The 22,330-nt window shown below is 42.5% G+C and overlaps 1 protein-coding gene across 1 annotated transcript in view; it reads right to left on the bottom strand.

Moving 5' to 3' along the window:
* The window catches only part of ZNF516 (zinc finger protein 516), a 94,651-nt gene that overhangs the window by 4,906 nt on the left and 67,415 nt on the right, over positions 1–22,330 (bottom strand). The window contains exons 3-5 of the mRNA XM_021385782.1: positions 11,489–12,976; positions 6,011–6,115; positions 5,041–5,108 (exon numbers count right to left, since the gene is read on the bottom strand). Of these exons, the coding sequence (XP_021241457.1) occupies positions 5,041–5,108; positions 6,011–6,115; positions 11,489–12,976 (1,661 nt within the window). The remainder of the gene's footprint in view (positions 1–5,040; positions 5,109–6,010; positions 6,116–11,488; positions 12,977–22,330) is intronic.

Below are 22,330 nucleotides of genomic sequence, written 5' to 3'. Positions count from 1 at the left end.
AGCGGCTCCCTCCTTTGCACTCATGTCCACTCATGGAAAAAGAGGGACAGCCCACAGTTTCACCCATACAAAGTGGGACCAAAGACAGATTTTCCAGTAGATTGAAAGCTATCACTAAGCCTTTGGGTTTCCAGTGCGTTAGCAAGTCAGTCAAATTTTGAACTATCTGATGCGTGGCTGGATTGTGTTCTTCCTGAAGTGAAAAATTAACCATTTTAAAAACTTTCTTCACTTTCAGAATTTTAGAGGGGGAAAAAAAAGAAAGCAGAGCTTTTTGTAGATGAAATCTTCAGCTTCCTTGACAAAAGCTGTTTTTGTACTGAGTTTTAGGGCATTACGCCAGTTAAAAAGAAAAGGAAAAATCAGTCTGTGTGCATTTTAATGTATTGGAGACAGATGATCACATGACATCGAAATAAATTACAATAATCAGCTTGGAGCACGGACACCTTTTCAGTTTGTTTGCAAGGGGGAAAGACCTACAGCAGCTAATCCTGGCTATAGTGTTCCAACCTGATGGACTCCTGCACATGCATATTAACTCAGATTCCAGTACAGCAACCTCCATGATTCCTTGATTGTTTGCATTATAATCTCCATATGTATGAACGAGACAAATTAGGTTGCCATTTATTTGTTCATTATCTATTATTTTGATTAATGGAATTCTTGTTCTCAGAATAACTATTTAAAAATAACATTTGCAATAATGAAGACTGAACTATTAATCATGATCTTTAGAAGAAACTCAGCAAGGAACTGGGGCAAGACATTTCATATGAACAAATGTCAGAAATAGAACTTCGAAAAGACAGTGCTAAAACTTCAAATGCAAAAAAAAAAAAAAAACAAAAACAAAAACAAAGCTAACAGTTTAAATAACTTTTTTAAAAAAAAAAATCATTTATTTTATTTTGCTCCTCCCCCTCTCCCTCCAGTTGCTTAAGGACAAGCAGGGCTGTGCTGTAGTTGTCCTATAAGCCCATGTGAGGTAACAGAGGTCCCCAGCCTTTTCTCCAAGTTTCTTTGCAACACACATATTGTTTTCTTTTCTTGATGATGGTTTCTTCCAGTCTATCATTCAAATTCTAGCTTTTCACATCATTATCTTATATGGGTATTGAGCACTACAAGCAATGTTTTTAAATAGTCATAGTGGAGAAAGTTAAAGCTCACGGGCTCCTTAATGATGGTGTCATGCTCCTGTCACAGAGGCTCTGCTGTGTCTCTAGATCTTTAGCAGAAAAGTGCCACTGCCTTCTGGCATATGGAAAGCTTCAGCCACAGACATCCATGATACCAACCGTTAACTTTCCTTCCTAGCCTGTAGCTTTTCCTTGATCTTCTGTGAGTAAAAGGATGCTTTTCTGGAGAGGACAAAGGTTAGAGTTCTGGGGGTTTTGCTTGCTTCACTTGAGCAAAAAGCAAATCTGCGAAGTGAGCTCCAGCATTTTTGGTTCCAGCACTGTAAATATGCTTCACACACATGTATATTCTCAATTAGAGTGAATGTTGCGAACCAGTAAGCTATGCCTTTTGAAAATACAATTTCTTGTCCTGTAAAAAACTTTAGAGCGTATTGTTTGACACAGCATTGATAAACTATATCCCTAAAGCGGGACATGTTTTTATATGTTTTTTAAAAATGATTAAGTTAAACATGAGGCTTATCCATTAGAAACCACCGCCGCTGATGTTAGCATTTTGGAAAAGCAGACTATGGACAGATCCTTGTGCTACTGAATGCACTTGGGAGTTGGGCTTCTGGCTGCAGTGCCGCAGCAGCAGGCTGTTCCTCTGCAATGATCCCACGCTTTAAGAGAGTTTTGCTTCAAGAGCTGCAGTGGTTTAGAGATTCATGCTGCTGCAGGGGCCCTTCCGAAAGGGAGCCAGCTTTTGTTGTGCTCCGTATAAGCAACTGGAGTGTGCTCTCAGAATTCATGCTTACTAAATCAGGTCTTTCGATGCTGCTTAGTGTATTCCAAATTAAGATACATATTCATTGTGGATAAGTAAGCTTAATTATGGATATATTGGGATATTTAGCATTTATAAAAATATTCAGAATATTCAGTATGTTTAATACTGCAGCATTTCAAGTGGATCTGCAAGACTTTGCACAGATTGTATTGACTTGGGGTATATAATAAGCATTTTTTGTCCTTTAGAGAAAGAAGATTAGGAAACATTCTAGAGTTCAAGAGAAATTCATTTGGTGGAAATTTTTGTTAAGCATTTGGGTAGAAGAGAACACAGAAATTAATGTTACGAGATAGGAACAACAGGTAGGAAATAAGGTATTTATTTCATTGGTGCTAATGCCAAAGCATGAAATGCAGACTAATGCTGATATTACCAACATTAGGTGTATATGATCCTCTTTATACAGCCCTATAGGTGGCCTACTTTTCAGTGCTACCGAGCACCTGCATCTCCTCTGGGTGGTTCATTACCCTAAAGTAGGTTTCCTATTTAAACACCTAAATATAAACTTAGCTGGCTCACTTTTGAAAAAGCCTCACTGTAGCCTCTATTTTTAACACATGGAATTAAAATTATTCCATGAGAAAACTGCTATATAATGCAGCACTGTTGTAAGCTACTGTGTCGGGGAATTTTAAAAGCCCTACGTAACTTTCTTTTATAAGGGAAACCTTTAGAGATGATCTTCTCTGACTCCTGAAGGGAATGGGGGAACTGTGAAATACTAATATTAATATTTTTACTCTTTAGCTGACTACTCAAGGGAAGATATTTTACCTGTGAGGAGGAAACATTATGTAAAGTGAATCATTTCCACTTAATGTTAAAAAAAAAAACCCTCATTCTAAAGCTACTGAATGCGCTAACTATTGTTTCTTGCTTGAAGCATGTGCGTGGCACTTCTGTAACTTGAACTGACTTTACACTGTAAACTCTCAAGAATAGATCTGTCCCCAATTAAGAAATGAAATGAAGACACGGAGTGACAATTTTTAAAGTGGGAAATTGTAATGTTACCAGAGTGCTGCAGGCATTGTTCTTGGTGCAAACTATTTCCCGTGCTTCTAAAGGTCCCTGCAGCTGTGGGTAGAGACAAATGTATTCCCTTGCTGAAGCCCAGGGACTGTGCAGGTGGAGGCTTCTGGGGGAGTGCAAAGCCTGCTTGCAATGAGAACAAGGAAAACAGCAGACAACCGAATAATCCTAACTGACACAGACACCGACGAACTGAGACAAAGGCTGATACTGAAGAGCAAACTAGACAAAAGAAAGGAAACTGTCTCACAGAAAAGTGATCATACTACAGCTTCTGTGGAAGAAATACCGACTGGGAAGAAACAAAGCGATTCACAAGCCCAACCTCTACCCAGCATTCTAGTGTATCGAAAGATTCTGTAATTTAATCAAATGGTTTGAAGACAGATTGACATGGACTGAGTCTGCAACAGCAAACTACATTTGCTGTGGAAGAAGCCAGTCAATAAATTCTGGTGTAGCAGTTTACTAAGACAGGGTTATGAGTAAATTTGTTGTGCATTAATATAACACAGTTTTTAAGAAGAGTCCAACTTAGCTGCCACATCTCTTTTCGGTAGATATGGCCATTTCAGAAGTTTTTGGAAATATATTTCCAATTGTGATCTTACATAGTCTTTTAGAGCAAGACGTCCAAAAGCTGTAACACTGCATTCAGAATTTGATTTCAACTATATAAGAGACAATCCATCAGCTTGAAAAAATAAAAGAGCATTTTCAAGATGTTTAGGTTTACTAAATCTACCTCACTAAACTGATGAGAACCGAAGAATGGCTGAGCCAGTTTGCAGCACTGCAGTGTTCTGCTCCAGCATATTCTTCTACTAAGAGTGATGTCCTTGCACAATTTGATGCATCATAAAGACAGCACTTCATCTAGTTCTCCAATTAGAACAGAACTTAGCTGCTACTGTCCCATAAAACCAAAATGAGCCTTGCCCAGAACAACAACTACCTGAAAACTTTATGAAGAGAGCTGTTTGGCCACTCTTCTGACAGGCCAGATATTCCCATGGCAGAGGCTGAGTTCCCATAGTAGCCTCCAGGGCAGAAAGAAGACACGAGACAGAGAAGACACGAAGGATCTCCACAAAGGGTGCAGCATGTGAACTAAGCAACGTGGTGGTGCCTGGTGAGGATGTTTACTGAATAAGTTGAAGCAGCTCCTAATCTTCATGAAGGTAGGACTAGCATTGAGCTCCATTCTCTAAGCATGGCCATAGTCATCTGTAATTGCTTACTAAGAGACGAGAGGAAAGTCGTAAAAAATTGTCTGTAGTAAGATTATATTAAAAACATGGAAGGAGTGAGTGATGTTGAAGGCAACTCCACGATGAAAGGAAACTGCCCATGAGAAGGCGTGCCCTGAAACCCACCTGCCAAGCTTGAAGATGGAGTGGGAAGGTTCACGTTATGACAGTGATATCCAAAGATACGGGATATACGAAATAAATTCAGTTTAATGGTTTTCTAAGCAATAGATTTCTTATGCATAATTCAGAGTGCTGAGAAGTGTTTGTTAAGACAGGAAATGTATTCTAAAAACAGGAAAGCAACACCACCTCATGAAGTCCACAGAAAGTGGGAGACGAGCCTTTGAGAGACTAGATACTGGCTGTTATATTCTGAATGCTCCTCAGAAAAATACAGTCAAAGTGTTAATTGCATTGTTGCAGCAGAAAGCATATTAGTTGTAGAAGTAAATTATTCCTAGGAATTCTTTAAATACCATCTCACTATTTCATATCACTGCACATTACAGAGCTAGCTATCCCACCCACTCTCCAGTAAGCCAGTAACATGTTTATTTAAACACTAACTACCTGATCTACAATTAACTGACTCTCTATGTAACAGACATCGACATAATGCTTAAAAAATTTAAGAGCTAAATATCAAGCAACACCATTATTATTTATACATGTTATAAAACAGTCAGCGCTTTACTGATGAGCATCACCGTGCAACTTTTTCCCAGCTACCACATTAAAAACCAAACATCCAATTAATTGTAAAACATACTTGTTTTGGGGCATCTGCGGAGGTGGTGTGAACTTCAGTACCTCGGAGTCCATTAGACTCAAACACCACTGTGGGAACAAGGGGGCTTGTTAACAGATGAACATTCAAGCTTCGTCAGTGTGTGTACATTATTTGAGACCATTACAGATTAACCACGTTCAGAAAAAGACACCAGCTACTAGCCTGTGGCCGGAAAATACCAATTTACCGTAACACTTACTGTAAGAGAGTGTGCTAATGGCAGCCTAGGGCCACTGCCCTTTTTAATTCAGACTTCAGCACTGAAGAAAGCAATCACTGACAACATTAATTATCGGTGTATGTGTAAAGGGACCCTCTTCTTGCATTACTTACCATTTGGCCTCTGTCATTTTGCATCAGACTGGCTTATGTATGCATCATTCACACTTCTCAGAGAGAACCCGCTAGTCTCACTGTCTCGTGCGATGCTTGGGAGGCAATGACACCGCTGGCTCTGGCCTCCCCCAGCTCAGCAGCAGGCTGTGCCACGTTAAAACCCGCTGCAGAGGGCTGCCGATTTCGGGACTGACCCGTCTGAGGGAAATCTCGTTTCCCACAAAAATGGTCCTGTCAACAGCAGTGATGAGGCAAAACAAAGCCTTATGTTCTGCTGAAAGGAGTACTTTGATTTCAATTTGTGCTGGTGGCAACAGAATTCATTAGCATATTCATTTCTGAGTACCCTACTCTCTAATTAAAATAAAACATTTGCAAACAGACTTATCTTAAATGCATTGCAATTTTATGGAGTTTGGGCGGGGATCAGGTAAGCAATATCCGGAGAACAAGAGCAATAGTCGTAAAAATAAAAACCTGTACATTAGATTTAGGTATCGGAATTACCGAGGTTAACGTGATACGTGAAACGTAATTCTTGGCGTTCTGTCAGCTGAATCTGAAAGAAGGCAAGCGAGAAAGGGAGAAAGCAAGAGCAAGCGTGAAAATGTACCTGTGTGGGACCTCTGATGAGTTCTGAGGTGACTGGGTTGGTTAAAGCATTTTCCACATTCCCTGCAGACGCAGTCTCCTTGGCGTGTTTGTGTCCTAAGCATCCCTGTAGTTGATATGGAGGAGGGGAGGGAGGGAGACAGGGAGGGGGCGGGGGGAGAGGAGAGAGGAAAGTTGAGAAGAAAACATTATGCCAGAAGAAAACATCATTAGTATGTCTAATGTGTCATTATGTGAGACTACCTTCAGGCCCTGGATGACAACTGTCAGCCTTCATCTAGGCACCGGCTGACAGGCCAGGCACACACAGGACTGCAAGAATGCATAAATTACATTGAATTAAAAAATGCTCCCCATGATGTGCCCGCACCAGGACTGGCATGTCAGGTGTGCGCTTTTCAGAGCAGCTGGATCCACTTTTCAGCTATCACCCAGCTTTGTCAAGCAGTACATCAGGCAAATCAAAGTGACTCCAGCGTGGCGGAGACAAGTCACATGGATAATAGGAAGTGAGTAGGACCAGAGCCCGACTGTCCCCCCCGGGCGGCAATACCTCAGAGACAAATGCAGAGTGAGTGGAGCCATCACAAACTGATCAAACCTTTAGCCCCTGCCTACCTGCCTGCCGGTGCTGCTTTGACCCCAGAGCTCCGAGGCACAGACGAAAGACATCTGTGAATGAAAGTGTCATTCCGGACATTTTGAGCTAGTCGGGCGCAGCAGCCTTCCTCCGGCCCTCGGTAAACATGTTTTCTAGGCCATTAGCATTTGTGGAAAACCACTCAAACCTCTCCTTTTTCTCCAAAGGTCAGTTTACAGTATCTGACTTAAAGGGCTGGTCTTTGTCTTTTTGCTGCTGATCAAAAAAGACACATTTGACTTTTATTGGGCTTTTTTTTTAAAAAAAAAATATGGCTGAACATCATCTTTTCTATTTTGGTAAAGCTCCCTCCTCAGAAGGGAAGAGTTGATGTTTTCATTTGCCACTGGAATACTTTGGCTTTTAAAGACATTCTCAGGGGGTTGTCAGTGGAAATGAAGTTTGAGCTTTTCGTTTGTTTTGTCTTGTGTTGTTTTTTTTTTTCCCTTCCTGTTACAGCATTTTAAAAGAGTAAAACTGTGAACAAAAGCAGTGCCGGTGAATAAAACAAATACTGAAATCAACTGCAGGATGCCAGAGGACCCATCCAAAATACAGATTGCTGTACCTCAAAGTGAATGGAAAAGGAGATGGGTTGCTGCTTACTGTGCATGTATAACACCAAGCATCCTATGATGGCTTTTACCATAGCACAGATTATGAAAAAGCTGTTCTGGCTAAGGAAAGAAAAACAAAACAAAAATAAAACAACCAAACCAAAGATCCTATGGCTGTTTTCTACTTCTATAATAGCACCTCCTGTAGATGGCAGTACAGTCTATATAATGTAACTGAACAGATGAACAGATATATCTCCAAAAAGTTCCCGCCCGGCAGTCAAAAACCAGCTCGTGACTTAGGGACAAATCCAGATCTCTGTCTCACACACACAAATACAATGGCTCCCTAAAGCCCAGGAGACTTGGGTTTCTCAGGTGGCTTTCTGTGACCTCTGTGGGACCCCTGAAGGCCACCTAGTCCAACTCCCCTGTAATGAGCAGGGACACCTACAGCTACATCAGGGTGCTCAGAGCGCCATCCAGCCTTGACCTTGAGTGTCTCCAGGGATCGGGCTTCTACCACCTCTCTGGGCAAACTGTTCCAGTGAAAGACAAATATGCTCTTCTCCAACTTAGTTTTATATTACCATACACTCTGAAGCAGAAAATGTTTTTTTCTGCTATTAAGTACAGCAAAATCTGTCCTGTCTTCTTGTTTCCAATCAAATAAGCAGCCACCACAATAACCCAGCTGCATTCAGAAACAGTGAGGCTTATTTCCTCCTCCATCCGCACACACCAAACCTGTACTCCGGTGACCACAGCTCCCCACCCAGGAACCAGGGCAGATGGGGCATTAGTAACAAGCCCTGAAGCAACCCAAAAGTTGTCTCAGCAGTATTCATGGAAGCGCAGTTCCCATCTCATGTTTTTAGGAGGGAAGGCTGAGAATTGCTCTTGTAAGCCAAAGTGTCCAAATGCCGAGGTGAACGGATTAGCCCTTTTATCAAACCCCTCCCTGGCAGTTACTTAATGGCAATTATTTTAAAACACAGGCGGAAAAAGGGAGATAGCTTCAAGGTATGATTGCCATTGTAGTATTTCCTAGGGACACCATAAGGCTTTTGATACTCCAGAGCCTTGTGCTCTGGGCATCACCACTGCAAGTAATAGTCTCATGAGTCACCATACAGGACACACTCCCTACACATGAACAAAAGATGCTGGATGGCTGCAGGTGTCAGCAAATTCAGGTAGCTGAGGGTGACCATGTGAATGGAGCTCCTGTGAGAACAGCACACAAAGCTGTCCCCGAAGGAGACCCAGGGAAAGAGCACACCTGCTGCCGTAACCCCTCCTTTCCTAGGACCACAAATGATGTAAATACTACAAACAAAATAAATAACTGGTATTATGTGTAACAATAAGATTTTCTCTCTGAGTGTTCAGGAAGTTTGGGCAGCACAAAACAAACCTATTCCAAGCAAAGAAGCTTTGCGATTGCAGCTGCATCACTACAGAACACACAACTTTCCAAGGACACGTTGGAATAAACACAAACGTAAAAGGAAGGATCCCAGAAATAAACCAAGGCTCCACAGAGGAAGTCAAGCCCTCCACAACTGCACACTAAAATATTCCAGTATGTTCCAAGATGAGGACATATTAACGCCGAGCGCCCAAATAAAGTCTATGAGGAACATTCAAACAGGAAAAAAACTACGCAACAAATAGTATATCTAAGTAGGATTTTTCATTGTTCCATGTCACAATGTCATATGAACATTTAATTGTATGATGCATACTGACAGAGACTCAAAGGGCTCAGCCTAGGACTATGTGTTATTTCGGACAAGGTTCATTCAGCCTCCTCTGTGTGCAGTTGGGAGGCTCTTGTTCCTTCTCCCTGAAACAGCTTTTTATGAGGGCTGCTCTGAAAGCAATGCCTGCTGTTTTATTATGTTGACCCACAGCATCAGAGGTGGATGTTGGTGGTATGGCAGTAGAGGTTGAACCTTCCCACCAATATTCTGCTGCACGTTGTTGCTGTGCAACAGATGGCAGCAGAGGGGCAGTCTGACACAATGGTGTCTGACAGGGAAGTGCAGATGAAGCAAAGGTGTGTCACTGAATTCCTCCATGCAGAGACAGTTGATGATGTTTGCTGAACATTCATAGAGACCAAACAGTGGACATAAGCACAGTGAGGCAGAGGGTGGTGTGTTTCAGCAGTGGTGACAGCAACAGTGGGTCACCTCTGCTGATGCAGATGTTTACAAGCACAGCATGCAGGCTCTTGTTCATTGCTGGTGAAAATGTAGAGCTAATGGTGAAAGCCAAGCTGAAAAACAGTGTTTTGTAACTGAGAAAACTTGATTGCTGTAAAACACTTGGAATGAAAGAAGAGATTTCAAAGCAGAGATAGGCACTAAATCATGTCCGGTTAAAATGTCTTTGGAAATCATTGCCCAGCAAAAACATTTCACGTAATAAAATCCCTTTCTTTAAAAGCAGGTAAATGGAGACCTCCTTGGAAACCTTGCCCCTATTTTTACTGTGCCCCAACGTTCCTCATGGGTTTTCTGGTGCCTGCATTCACTCAAGTCAGCTTCAGTTCATGTCTTTTATTGTTTCTCTCCACCTCTCCTAGCATGGCTGGGAGCTCTCTGGATCAATAAGATTTCTCTGAGCAGGCTGACAGGATGTAGTCTCAAATAACATCAGCAAGTTGACCCACACTAAGGTACCCCAAGGTGCTGGTGGAACAATTAACCAGTAATCAGAGCAGGAAGAAACTTCGGACAACATTCCCAGACGCTGTGATGCCAAAAGAAGACCTGGCTAAGATCTGTATAGGAACACTGGCCCTGCATTTGTAGAAACCGATGAAGTCCTTCTCTCTTCCTTAACAAAAACCACGATCTTGATGTTAGTTACAATAATTACACAGCCTCTAACCACCTGCTAAATGATTTACTCAATAGTAATAAATAACAGTAAATAACAGTCAGCTCTTACCCAGCACTGCTTTTTATCTGATTGAGTAAAACCAACAACAGAGTGGCTGCACCTCATGGGCTATTTGGCCTCCCCGACTCCCCAAAAGGCTTTCACAAAGAGCTGAACACACCGTATGGGTCTTTCCCTGCCTCATGGCTGCCACAGCAGTCAACTTGCATACAGCTTCTGGGAACTAGGTCGCAACTGGCCCTAGACTACCAGCTTTTCAACGTCCTGTGTTTCATCCCTCATTATAAATGGGCTCACAAGCTCACACTCCTTTGATGAAACAGAGAGCATCATGTCATGCAAAGATACTAGGCACTTCCAGTTGTAGGAATAAAGGTGTGAAACAAGTGCTTTTTGTATGTGGAAGTCAGTTCTTGCACAGCTTCTATTAAGAGAAGAAGCGTTTAAGAAACCTGGACAGGTTACAGATGGCAAAACCTGGGACTCTGGTTACCATTCTCCAATTCCACATGCTCATCCCTAGAGTAATAAATCACTGTGATTTTAAGTTTCCACCAAGGCAAACTAATTCTGGCAGATAGTAGGAAGTGTATGGTTTCAAATGCAAATGCACAGGTTTCTTTTTTTGTTATATATATAAATATTTTTTTTACATGGCAGTTGATTGGCAAGAGACAGGAGAGCTGTGGTACTTACTTTTTTATTCCCAGAAATTTAAATGGGTTATTTGCACAGCAGTCTTTCCTGCTTATGTGAATTAGCAGGCACATATTCAGTTCCACCTCTTTTTAATTACAAACATACAAACAAAAATCAAAAGAATCGTTCGAAAAATACTATAGTTGTCTTTGATATGGACCAGGAAGATCTTAAGACTTTTGTCAAGAAAGACAAAGGACACTGACAAGTGATTATCTCTTTCTGTTGTTGGAAGACTTGTTTGCAGGCAAAATGGAACAAAACCTCTGAAGTAACATCACAGATAAGCCCCAGAGGATGTTTATTTTGCCCGAAGCAAAAAGATTATGATGTTTGCCAGCACCAGCATATCACTAGAATCATAGTGTGACAGCACATCTGTGTAACTCTTGCCTGCTTGAAGCAAGGGGACAAAGGAACAGTAACACTCCAGGTGGAACCAAATACATTTAACCCGTGACAGAAATGTCATGCAGTGCACAAGGGGGGATGCTACAATGTTAGAGATCAGTAAACAAATCTATTCAAGCCTATCCAGAAACGACAGAACACTGAATTTATAATCCCAACAGCTAAAAGGAGAGGAAGAAACTGTTAAACGTGTTGCGTCTCAGAATGAAGGAGCAACCAAATCACGTGCCCAGCTCTGGAAGGGCTTGTGAAATCTTACCTGCGTGATCCAGGACTGGGCTGTTGGCACCGCAGGTTTGGTACAACGAAGCAAGGTCCTTTGGAATGTATGTTTTAAAGATATTTAAAATGTCCAAACGTTTCTCGTGCCCGTCTGATCCCAGATCCTGTTTGCTGGAGTGTAAAACTGAGGAGACTCCTGCTGCACCAGGCTGGGGCTGCATCAGTGGACTTGCTCGTGCCACAGCTGTGCAGTTTGCCAATGTCCTCATCTCATTCCCAGCCTTTATGAGAGACTCCCTCTGAGGCACCGACGGCTCTTCATGTTTAGTGTACTGCTCACTTTTGCAAAGGGGATGATACTGCGGTGGTGGGTTGTATTTGGCCTTCATGGAATCAGATGCACAGTGCTTACCTGAAGGGACAAAACCAGTACTTCCCTGGGGAACCACGTACTTTTCCACTTGTTTACTGTTGGTAGGCTGCGTGCTAGGCCTGGATATGACTGTCTGAGTAGGCGTTACACTTCCGCTATAGGCTCCCATTTGCATAAGTTTGGAATTTGCTTCATATTTATTTTTCAGCGGAGGCTGTTGTGCTGCTATGCTGTATTGCTCCTGTGAATGGTTTACTTTGGGCTGCCTGTACCCATCCAGACCTGATAAGCGAGGACCACAGTGGCCAAACGCATGACTGTCCTTTGACTGATGCATACTCCCGGACTTAGCAGTCATCCCAACAGGAAGAGAACTGCTTTTGGACCCTGGTAATGCACTTGGCACTTGAGTACGTGTAAATCTGGCAACGGGCAAAGGCTGGCATTCCTTACCACCAAGAACGGGAGGGGGGCCGGTACGCCCACTCCTTGCCAGGAAAACCAGGTTGTTTTTAATACTCTTGAATCCATTCTGTTGAACCCATGGGGGTACCATTGAGTTACAGCTGATTTTGTGCAAAACTCTTTTGTGCATCCACAGGACCTCAGGGTAGTAGGTCTTGTGACTGCAGAAAGGACATGGGTAGATAATTAAAGCAGCCTGCAAGGATATATTCAAATTTTTATTGCATGAATTATCCCTTGTTGATTTTTCACTCAGATCAAGTGGAGCTGCCTCTTGAACTTCAGCACCTTTTTCTATCAGAGGATGCTCCCTGTGTAAGTCTAGTAAATTTTCTCTAGAGCAACTAGCTTGCATTTCAAGTGACGTTTTCAAGTCCATGACCATGTCTGAAGATGTCTGGCCCACACCAGAAACAAAGCCAGCAAAGTGACTGGAGCAAGGAAGCCCTTGGCTGTGGTGAAATGCTGGCATCTTTATGTCTGCAGAACCTTTCACATCGTGGTATTTCGAAAAAGGCTCCTTGATGACACTCTCCACTGCTGACACCAATGCTGGAATCTCTGGTTTAGATTCATTGGCCTCGTTTTCTCCAGCATTGTGGCTTCCCAGCTTCATAATTTCCTCCAACTGAGATGTTACCATGGGGGTTTCCTCTTCAGAAAAACTGCAGTGGTATGGCTTTTCATCTGAATGGGACAAACAAAAAACATAATTGTCACTTAATGGAAAAAGGAGTACGACAGACAAAGCAAAAATCAAGAATAAATAAGATAGGAGGAGAAAAAAACAACTTTGGAATTAGTATTGTAATGACATACTACAAACTAAATGTACTGTATAAGCAAGAAAATTGTGAAATAAGACACAACTGTTCAATTTCCTTTTAACAATCACTGTGAAGTCTGGATAAACTCTCTAATGCTGGATGTTCACGACATTTTGAAGAAAAAAACAATTCAATAATATACCCACGTTAAAATTCTGGGACTCTAGGAAAGATAAACAAATATGCAGCCATTTAATGCTTTAACAAAAGCAGAGATAATGGAGCCAGATAAGACTGACCTAGTTAAAGGTCTGTCAGCATTTCCATTACAAGCCCCTATTTTCAAAGGGTTTATAACTCAGCAATAAAAATTGGCTCCACACTGAAACCAAGAATATAAGCAGATACAGCGTACAGAATAAATTGCTCACTTAAGAGAGACTTTAGCAGTGGCCCAATGTAAAAGATGAGTCATGGAGAATGTAAACTTTGGATTTTCTGTCCGTTAGTTTAAAGCAGACACATTTTTATTTTAACATACGTTTATGCTTTGAGTCAAACTTTAGGTAAATTTTACGACAGCTCAATCTACTGAGAGATAAGGAATTCATTCATTGTCAGCCACTGAGATTATAGAATTCAAGCCAGACTTTCAATTCTTCTCAGTTTCTTCTTTGCTTCTCAGCATTCCAGAGCAAATTTATCTAATACGTGTGCTGGAAAGGGAACATACTGGGCAGTAATTAAAGCACTTTAGAGGGAAGGAGAAGAGTGTGATTTGTTTGCTTGGAGCACAGCTACCTCTGCCCACTCTCACAATGCTTATCGTTCAGAGCTGATGATAAAGTCATTGAATCCCTCCAAATCAGTTCACAAATCAGCTCCAGAGAAATTTTCATCACAGCAGTAACGCTTACTTCACTGAATCCATTTAACATGTAACTGAACTGAATCATCTGACAAACTTTCAGTTTCAATTAACAGGCAGGTAATGAGCCACTGCCAGGCAAGCGTAAGGAGACTATGCTCCACCTAAAATGCCACCAGTCCACAGAAATCATCGTATCCAGAGGAGTGGTGAGAATGGGAAAGGAGTGAACTGCTCTGTCGCTGCATATCCTCTCCCATCAACTCATAAAAGCGCTTCAGAAAATCAAGTATTGTTCCTTAGCAGGACGCAGTGCCACTGGCATTTGTCTAAATGGCACAATGGAAGAAGTATGTCTTCAGCTGAAGCTCCATTGCAAATAAAGTCTATTTAAACTCATCTTCAATTCAAGCAAGAAAAAAAAAAACAGCCTACAAATCTTATGTTTTCATTCAATTCAAGGTAATTAGGTTAAAAATAACCCATAAGATTTCCAGTTCTGCAGGGCTGAGTGCTCACTCTGCTAAGATCATTTTCCTTTCAAATTCTCCAAGGGGATAAAGTCAGGAAAAAAAAACCATAACCTCCCAAACTTGTTTTTCCTGCGTTGCAGGGGGCAGGGCTTTGGGAAAGCACATGCCTGGCACTACCGGCTAAGTTTACTGTTTGAAACAAAGACACTGCATGCAGCAGTGAAATCTGACACTGCACATCTGCGTTACTTTCAAAGCACATCTGTCAAAGCCCAAAATATTTGTGCTCTTAAATAAGATTTTAAGGCTTCCCTTTACGATCACGAGGAGTGGGTCCTTTGATCAGCGCAGTAAATAATGAAGGAAAGCAAAACCGAATCATTTGATTGCGGCAGTATTCAGTGTATTCAGTGGGGGCTGAACCGGCCTCCAGGCTAGGCTGAGCCCAGCACAGGGACGTGGGGAGGTGTGCAGCACCCCAGATCTGCTGCCAGGGCTGAGGAGAGCCAGCGACTCCTCGATCCTCACAGCTGTCATCCCATCATTTTGGTCAACTTGGCTGTGATGAAGGAGCACGGCCACAGAGGCCAGCAGCTGTGGGGAGCTCTGCCTACCTCTGGTGCTCCTCGGCGCCGCCTGACTTTGTCCAAACCCCACACACGGTGTTGTTTCAGCCAAACTGACTGAGGCGGCCTGATGCGGAGGTGTAGCAAGGTAATCCATTTTTAGTCTAGGCTTACGGAGAGGGGAGAATACAGATGGACAGATCACAGTTCTGTATGCCCTAACAGTTGTGTAGAAAGCCTGGGAGATGGCTACAGCCCTTTTTGGCTCTGCCAGGTTAGCACGGCTAACAAGAAAAAGGGATTTTCCAGGTGGAAAATGTAGCACAAGAATATGAAAATGCATGGTGGTGGTGACGAGGTAAAACTGGGCACTCCCACAATGCTGAAGCGTAACTCCCACTGCCAGTGTAACACACAGAAATGTGTAAGGTTATTATACAACACAGCTTCTAGCACCTTGCAGTAGCATCTTGGTACGTTCAGTTCCCCTAACGGCTTGCACAAACAGTACTAAACATATCAGAAATAATTTTAAAGATCAGATGAGGAGCCTCAATAGCAGTGTCTGTGTTAATTGCTTAAGCAAGAACTGGGGAAGAGGGGATGCAGGCAGAAGGAAGGGGAGCCAGCATGTGGCCCAGCAATAGCATCACAACCTTTTTAGAAAAAATAGATGAAATTTATTTCTGCCCGCTCCCAGACGCTTGCCCCAGCTGAAAAGGGGTACTAACAATCCTTTTAAATCACTGGTATAAAATATTGCTCTAACCAGTGCAGTGCAGGCATTACTGTCACCAGAAACTTTCGAGATTTTATTATGGCCAGGTCAAAGCAAAAAGTCATGAATGGGATGCCTTTTGCATGATCTCCAGGGACTATAACTCATGTTCCCCATTGAAAGACTTCTTGGCTAAGCACTCTCTCACTTTCTTTCCTTCAGTTTCTGTCATCTTCTTATTTTTGTCTTAATTCCTTTGCTTATTACCCAAAACAGCAGTTTACCTCTTGTATTTGAGAGTGACAAAGGTCCCTTTTACTACAGCCCTAAGCATTACAGGTTTTGTGTGTTGCAGACACCCGGCCAACACTTGCAGCAGAGGAATTTTGCCAAGTGCTTGGGAGGGCGGTGGCTGCTGACACCACCTCATGCCTTCAGTTTGGATATAGCTTCAGATACTGGTGCTCTAAAATTAGATGTTAAAGCTTCTCATTAGGATTTTTTGGAGATAGCTTAAGATAAAACAGATCACAGAAGGACAAAGAAGAACAGCATAAAACACTACATGGGAAGCACAGGTCCAGAAATACAAGAACACTTTGGGATTCAACCACTTCTTCAGAAACAGATATCTGACTTCTACTCCTAAGTTACATATCTTATGCAGCCAGACAAAAGAGAACCCAATACCTCCCCACGTAACCCCCTTCTCACAAGCACAGACTCCACTTATTTCCTCCCAGCTCTGACCTCCTCAAAACCAGAATTCAAAATGGGCTGCACAGCTGTTTTAATTCATGAGGCTTCCTATAAAGTAAACCAGGCTACAAGCCTGAGGACAATGAAACTGTGATTTCTATTCAGAATCTATTCAGAATAGCAGAACCATCTAGAAATTGGCCCCTTTTCTGGCTAGCACCGCAACACAAAGAGTTGAGGGAAAGGAGCAGATGTGATGTGTTTGATTTTCAGTAAACATTTGATAGTGATTTGCACTTTGATATCAATGTTATGACTTGATTTGGGAAAAAAAAAGATAAAAGCAAAGGATAACACTGGAAAAAGGTGCAACATTGCAAAGATCTGTATAAGGTCCTATTTCACTTGATGTTTTCCTTAATGATCCAGAAGAGACTCGAGACAGCACGCTAACTTAAGTTTTCAGGAAATACCACATTTGGAGGAGCTGCAGAAATAATGGGGACAAGGAAGTAACGCACAGGGACTTGGAGAGAATAGAAATGCAGTCTGAGAATAATCAAATGAGATTCATTCTGAAAGAAAGCAGGCTAAGACAAGTGAAGGGAAGCGATCCAAAAACCCCATGCAGTTGGAGGGCGAAATCCGGGATGGAGCAATGCTGAAAATAACAGATGTTACAGTAGACAACAAGTTAAATATGAGTGTACTAGGTGAGGTTCTTCAGCATAACTTTCACAAACAAAAGCACGCTATAAAACTAAAACTACTCCTCTAAAAAGGACACTTACATGATTGCAGTACCAGCTGTATTGTTATACGAGCATTAAACATAATATATACACCGCAGTCATGGGCAGTATGCAAGAGCCTGCATTAAGTACAGTACATGGCAGGGGGTAGAGGCAGAAAGCAGGTTCGCAGTACAAAACTGTAGCATTTTACCCTGAGAAAGGAAGGTCCATCAAAAACACACCGCACTCGCAGAATGTCTGTGCAGACCTGCAAATATGAACAAGTTCGGAGGAGTTTCAAAGAACTGTGACAGAAAAGTAACCAACTACGAAATAAAGATGAAGAGTTAGATGTCCCTAACCTCACTGGTGGAAGACAGCAAGGTGACAGGCCAGCGCCTGCAGGCTCTTAAGGAACACCAGGTTCCCAAAGAGAATTATGTCATCCTGAGCACTGGAGTGTATCACAGCAATAAGACATAATTGCAAACAGGAAAACATCCAATGAACAGAAAAAAAAACCCTCCCAGTTGTGTGTATTTGTAGAATACAGGTCAAGGGAAGAGCTGGAACACCACACGGAATGTGAAACTTAGATGAAACTGCTTATATAGGATAAAAATCAATCATTTTCATAGGGAGACAGAAAGCACGACTTAGTTCTTCCCTTTGCTCTACTCACACAGCAAACCAAATCCCCTCCTAAGCTAATATCCACACAGTAGGGCTGCATTGTACGCACACACCAAAAACAGCCTTTTCATCCCCACAGGGTTAGCCAAGAGAAGGACTCCTGAGGAATTCACCGGTGAGCCCCGGTCCTGCTGAGCAGTGTGCTGATCCTCAGAGCACCGCTCACACTGCTCAGAGAGACCCATTACCTGTTTTGCTGAGCATTATTTGCCTCCCAGTGACGATGCTGTGTCCCAAGGTTCTTATCCCCAACACCACCCGTTTTCTGCCCCAGCTGCCTTACATAGCAGAACCCCAACACGGCGCTAAAGTGGATGCGAGGTGAGAGACAACTCCGGTGCACACCCTTAGGTTTCCTTATAGCACAAGGGTGCTTGCTGCAATGAGATATCAGGAAGAAAAAGTTATCTTGTTTTGCTATAGCCAGCATCTCATCTGAAAAGCTCACCTTGCTTTATATGTTGTTGGATATTTTTAGATGCAGCTGCAACAGCTCCTCAATAATTCACAAAAACAGATGAACATGATTAGACTGGAATAGTCAATACTGCGTGACAGGGCACGCTAACAGATAAGAGGGTAATACTGAAGGATAGAAAGCACATGACCAACTAATATCCCTGCTTCCTCTTGAACTAATTTTAGAACAAGGGTGTTTTTGGCTGAAGTTTGATGTTTTTAACGCAGCAAACCGAATACACCTCTTGAGATTGAGATGCTGCCAAACTCAGGGGGTTTATCAGTCTCCTAATTCACCGCACCCCTCCATACAGTGACTTCACTGCAGCTATGCTGGAGGGAAAGCCAGAGGCCAGCCGTGAGTAGAAACAAGTCCAAGATGCTCCAAGTCGGCCTGCTTTTTTCCCAGTCATCTGGTCACGAACAAGAAGTTTCTGTTTTATACCACACTGCTTTTCCTTATTGTTATCAGCAGCTTTTTTTTTTCTCTTGGCTGCACACTGGGAACTTAACTTTTCCCTTCTAAGCTATTCGCTGTGTATTTGTAACAGCACTATATTGTCATCCTTAGCAAATGACTCCAGAGGCAATGGGAATGCTTGACTTCTCTTGATACTGATGCACCATTTTTAGCATACTGATCAGACTAGCTGCCCTTTGGTTTAGCGCTGTTCACGGTCTCCATTCGCCTTTTATAAACCTTAGAGTTCCTAAAATGATTCTCATTTACTTTTTTTAATTTCGTGTATCTCGAAACAAGGATGCATGATGGTCACTGTCAAATCTCTACTAAACATTTCTTGGGAATGGATGTAGAAGACAAAAAAGCACCATCTCACAAGGACAGAGGGAAGAACTGCAGTTTTGTATCGCTGGTTTTTGGAAGTGGGCCTAGGGAAGGGAAATTATTATCTGAGCAACGCAACTTTTAAGTATTTTAGGAACCTTACAGCATTTATTGTAACGGTGTTACTCTTGAGTTGTTTTTCTTGCACATTTCTTTCAGGCTTCCCTCTTCCTTTCTCTTCCTGAAACAACAATTTACCAGCTTATACCAGAGACCCATTTGTTTTATTTTATCAGTTTTACACTCCGCAACTTCTAACTTCGCACACAAGTTACTGTTTCTCCTCGCTGTTGAACACCTGCATTCTCATGCTGCCCTAGTTCTTCAGAAATCACATTCCCAGCGTGCAAACAGCCAAACATCCCATCATATTGCTCGCTTCTTCACAGCAGAACTGCAGACACTCCATGAGATGAATGAGAAAAACGACAGCCCAGTCCAGCGCTCCCAACAATCCCGATTCTCCATCTGACTAATCTCTCCTGCATTGTCTGGGAGGACACCTGCTGCTTGTGGAAACAAAACCCACTGAGCTCTTACAATCTGGGCAGCAGAAAACATGAATAGGCAACCATCAGCCTAATTCAATAAACTTTGTTCAGTGCTGGACTCCACATGTTGTGGGTTTGGTTTTTTTTTTTTTTAATTATTTCAGATTATTATTATCAGAGACACTGACTGCATTAGTTTTGCATTTTGGAAAGAATGCGAAAGGTCACTGAGCTGATCACAAAAAAAAAAAAAACCAAAATTTTAGTTGATTAAATTTGAAACTTAACCTTTTAATGTGAGTGAAATCCAAGCCTGAGAACAGTTACGGTAAAGCACACAAAGGACCTCTTCTACAAGGTATTCCCTAGCTCAGTAAAATTACAAATTCCTTTGCACAGCAGAAATGCTTTAGAGTTATGTCACACTTCAAGAATCACTTTTTTTTTTTTTTTAAAGGGGCCTGAAACCATCCTCCACCCACACAGCTCCCAGCTGCAAATGCCTGCAGCTTTACTGGAATTTCAAGAGAATATGCACTAACAAAGTAACAGAAGGGTAAAGAGGGGAAGGGTCTCATGTCCAAAGTCTGGCTGAAGCTTGTGTTGATAAAAAAACAAGCATGAAAGTTCGCAGTGAACTTTTCCTTTCTAGCTACTTGTATTTTTCCTCAAAGAATATTCGGCTTTGTTGTCTAGGGTACCGATGCTACAAGCCTTTCAAAGGCCAACCGACTGCAAGAGCAGCTCGATGTGCAAATGACTCCACTCTTCCTTTGAATCTTTTTCTATCACCCTCAGCTTCACGGAGGTGCTGGCAAGCTCATGCTAATGCCCAAATTCAAGTTCTCTTCTGGGATCTGTCTCCCAGGTATCAGCCTGAGCAGGATCAACACAGACTTTTATCTCAGAGCGAAGGAGAGAAGCATCTGCAGTAGAACACAGAACAAAGTGCAAGTGCACATGTGGGCAAAACAGCTGCTGCTGCTGGCAGCGTGCCACTGACAGACACTACATTTTCAGTGTTTATTGTGTCACTGAACACCTCCTCACTGAGATTTTGGTAAGTCATTAGATACATGGTGCAGAGGAATTCTGGACAATGGTAGAGCTACTGCTGACTCACCAACCCTCTGGGCTCAGCATTCCTCACAAGGAATGCCAAATCTTGCTCGCAGCCCCAGCAGACCTGAGACATGCCAGCTGCAGATGATCACCCTGCCCATGACCAGTGTCAGGGGCACAACAGGGAGGCTGGCAGCATGCTGCTGGTGCCACCAGCAAGCCCCCAAGCAGGGGACCGGCCTGTCCAGCCATGTCCCACAGCCACGCTTTACCACAAGAGCATCAGGCACACCTCATCTCCTCAGTCACCCATCAGGCAAAGGAAAGTGAATTGTCCACATTACACAAAGCTTTTGCACCTCCGTCACCATGCCAAAAACTGGCTTTTCTTCCTGAAAGAAACTTAACGCACAGGCACATGCACAGGAAAACAGAGAATGGCTTGAGTTGGAAGGGACCTCGAAGATCATCCAGTTCATCAGGCAACCTGGGCGAAGCAGTGACAGCACCATATGGGTTGGAAAAGTACAGGTACCTTTCCAGTCCTTTCACCTTCTGGATGCTGAGAGAATGGCAAGCATTTATCTACAAATTTGGGGGAATATAGAGAAACAGAGATGAATACCTACAGAAGACCAGTGCAAAACACTTGCAGGCATGGCTTGCCAAAATGAAAACTGTACAACTTGGCATTGCCTTAATATTGCTGATCATAATGTATTTAAAGAAAATTATGGGATATAAAACCCTTGGAATGCTTTGCAAAATTAGGAAGTGATTAGGCCAGATGATACCAATTTGACTGTAACACAGCTTTGTCATAATTCCAGACTTAACAGCAATGCTGCATTAACTGGTCCAAAACTTAAGCGCAGTACTTCCAGTGCACTGCTAGGCATTTCACTGTGTGTGGCCCTGCTTGTTAACTGCAGCACAGGTAGACGGGGGAAAAGGAGAGACCATTAACTCAGCAGGACACATAATTAAATTTGAGAGGGTTAGATTTGGGTGGTGCTTTTTCATTGTTATTATTTAAGGCACAGAGAGAGAAATACAAATGGTTTTGATGCAACAAAACTACTCTGGAAGAGGAGGTGGAAAATTATGACTCAAATTTACTATTATTATATTTTCTTTTTTAAGCAAGTGGCAGCCTGCCTTCCCTGGACAGCCACTCCAAACACAGAACGATACAGCTGTAAATCTTCCTGAAGATTTTCCCTTTCATTCCTACAGTCAGACGTGCCACAATGTCTGCTCCAGAGTGTCTTCTTGACCACCACCTGTTCTTCTTCCTTCAAGTGTAGTAAGGAAAAAGGCTTTCCAGGCCAGAACTACAGGCTGGCAGCTACAACACACAGCTTAACATTCCTCAGCCAATATTTCATTTCTCCTATCATTTGTTGAGCATGGGCAGCTTTTTGCCATACATCACAGAACCCGTTAGTAGAGCTGCTCAGTCTAAAAACAGAGGGTACAGCTGTGCTGCAGGCCAGCCTTCTGCTGAAATACCTCAGCTGCAGCCAATGAACGCAACATGATAACAGTGGTAGCACAGCTATGAAAATACAGAGCTCTGCATGATATAACTTACCTTGTTTCTCCTACCAAAGGCCATGCCACCAAAGCTGGTTCCTGTTCATAACCTTAAAGTCAGCCAAAGA

This window comes from Numida meleagris, chromosome 2 (genome assembly GCF_002078875.1).
Source record: "Numida meleagris isolate 19003 breed g44 Domestic line chromosome 2, NumMel1.0, whole genome shotgun sequence".
Lineage (NCBI taxonomy): Eukaryota > Metazoa > Chordata > Aves > Galliformes > Numididae > Numida > Numida meleagris.
Note: the sequence above shows the minus strand (reverse complement) of the source record. Positions and strands in the feature narration are given on the sequence as shown.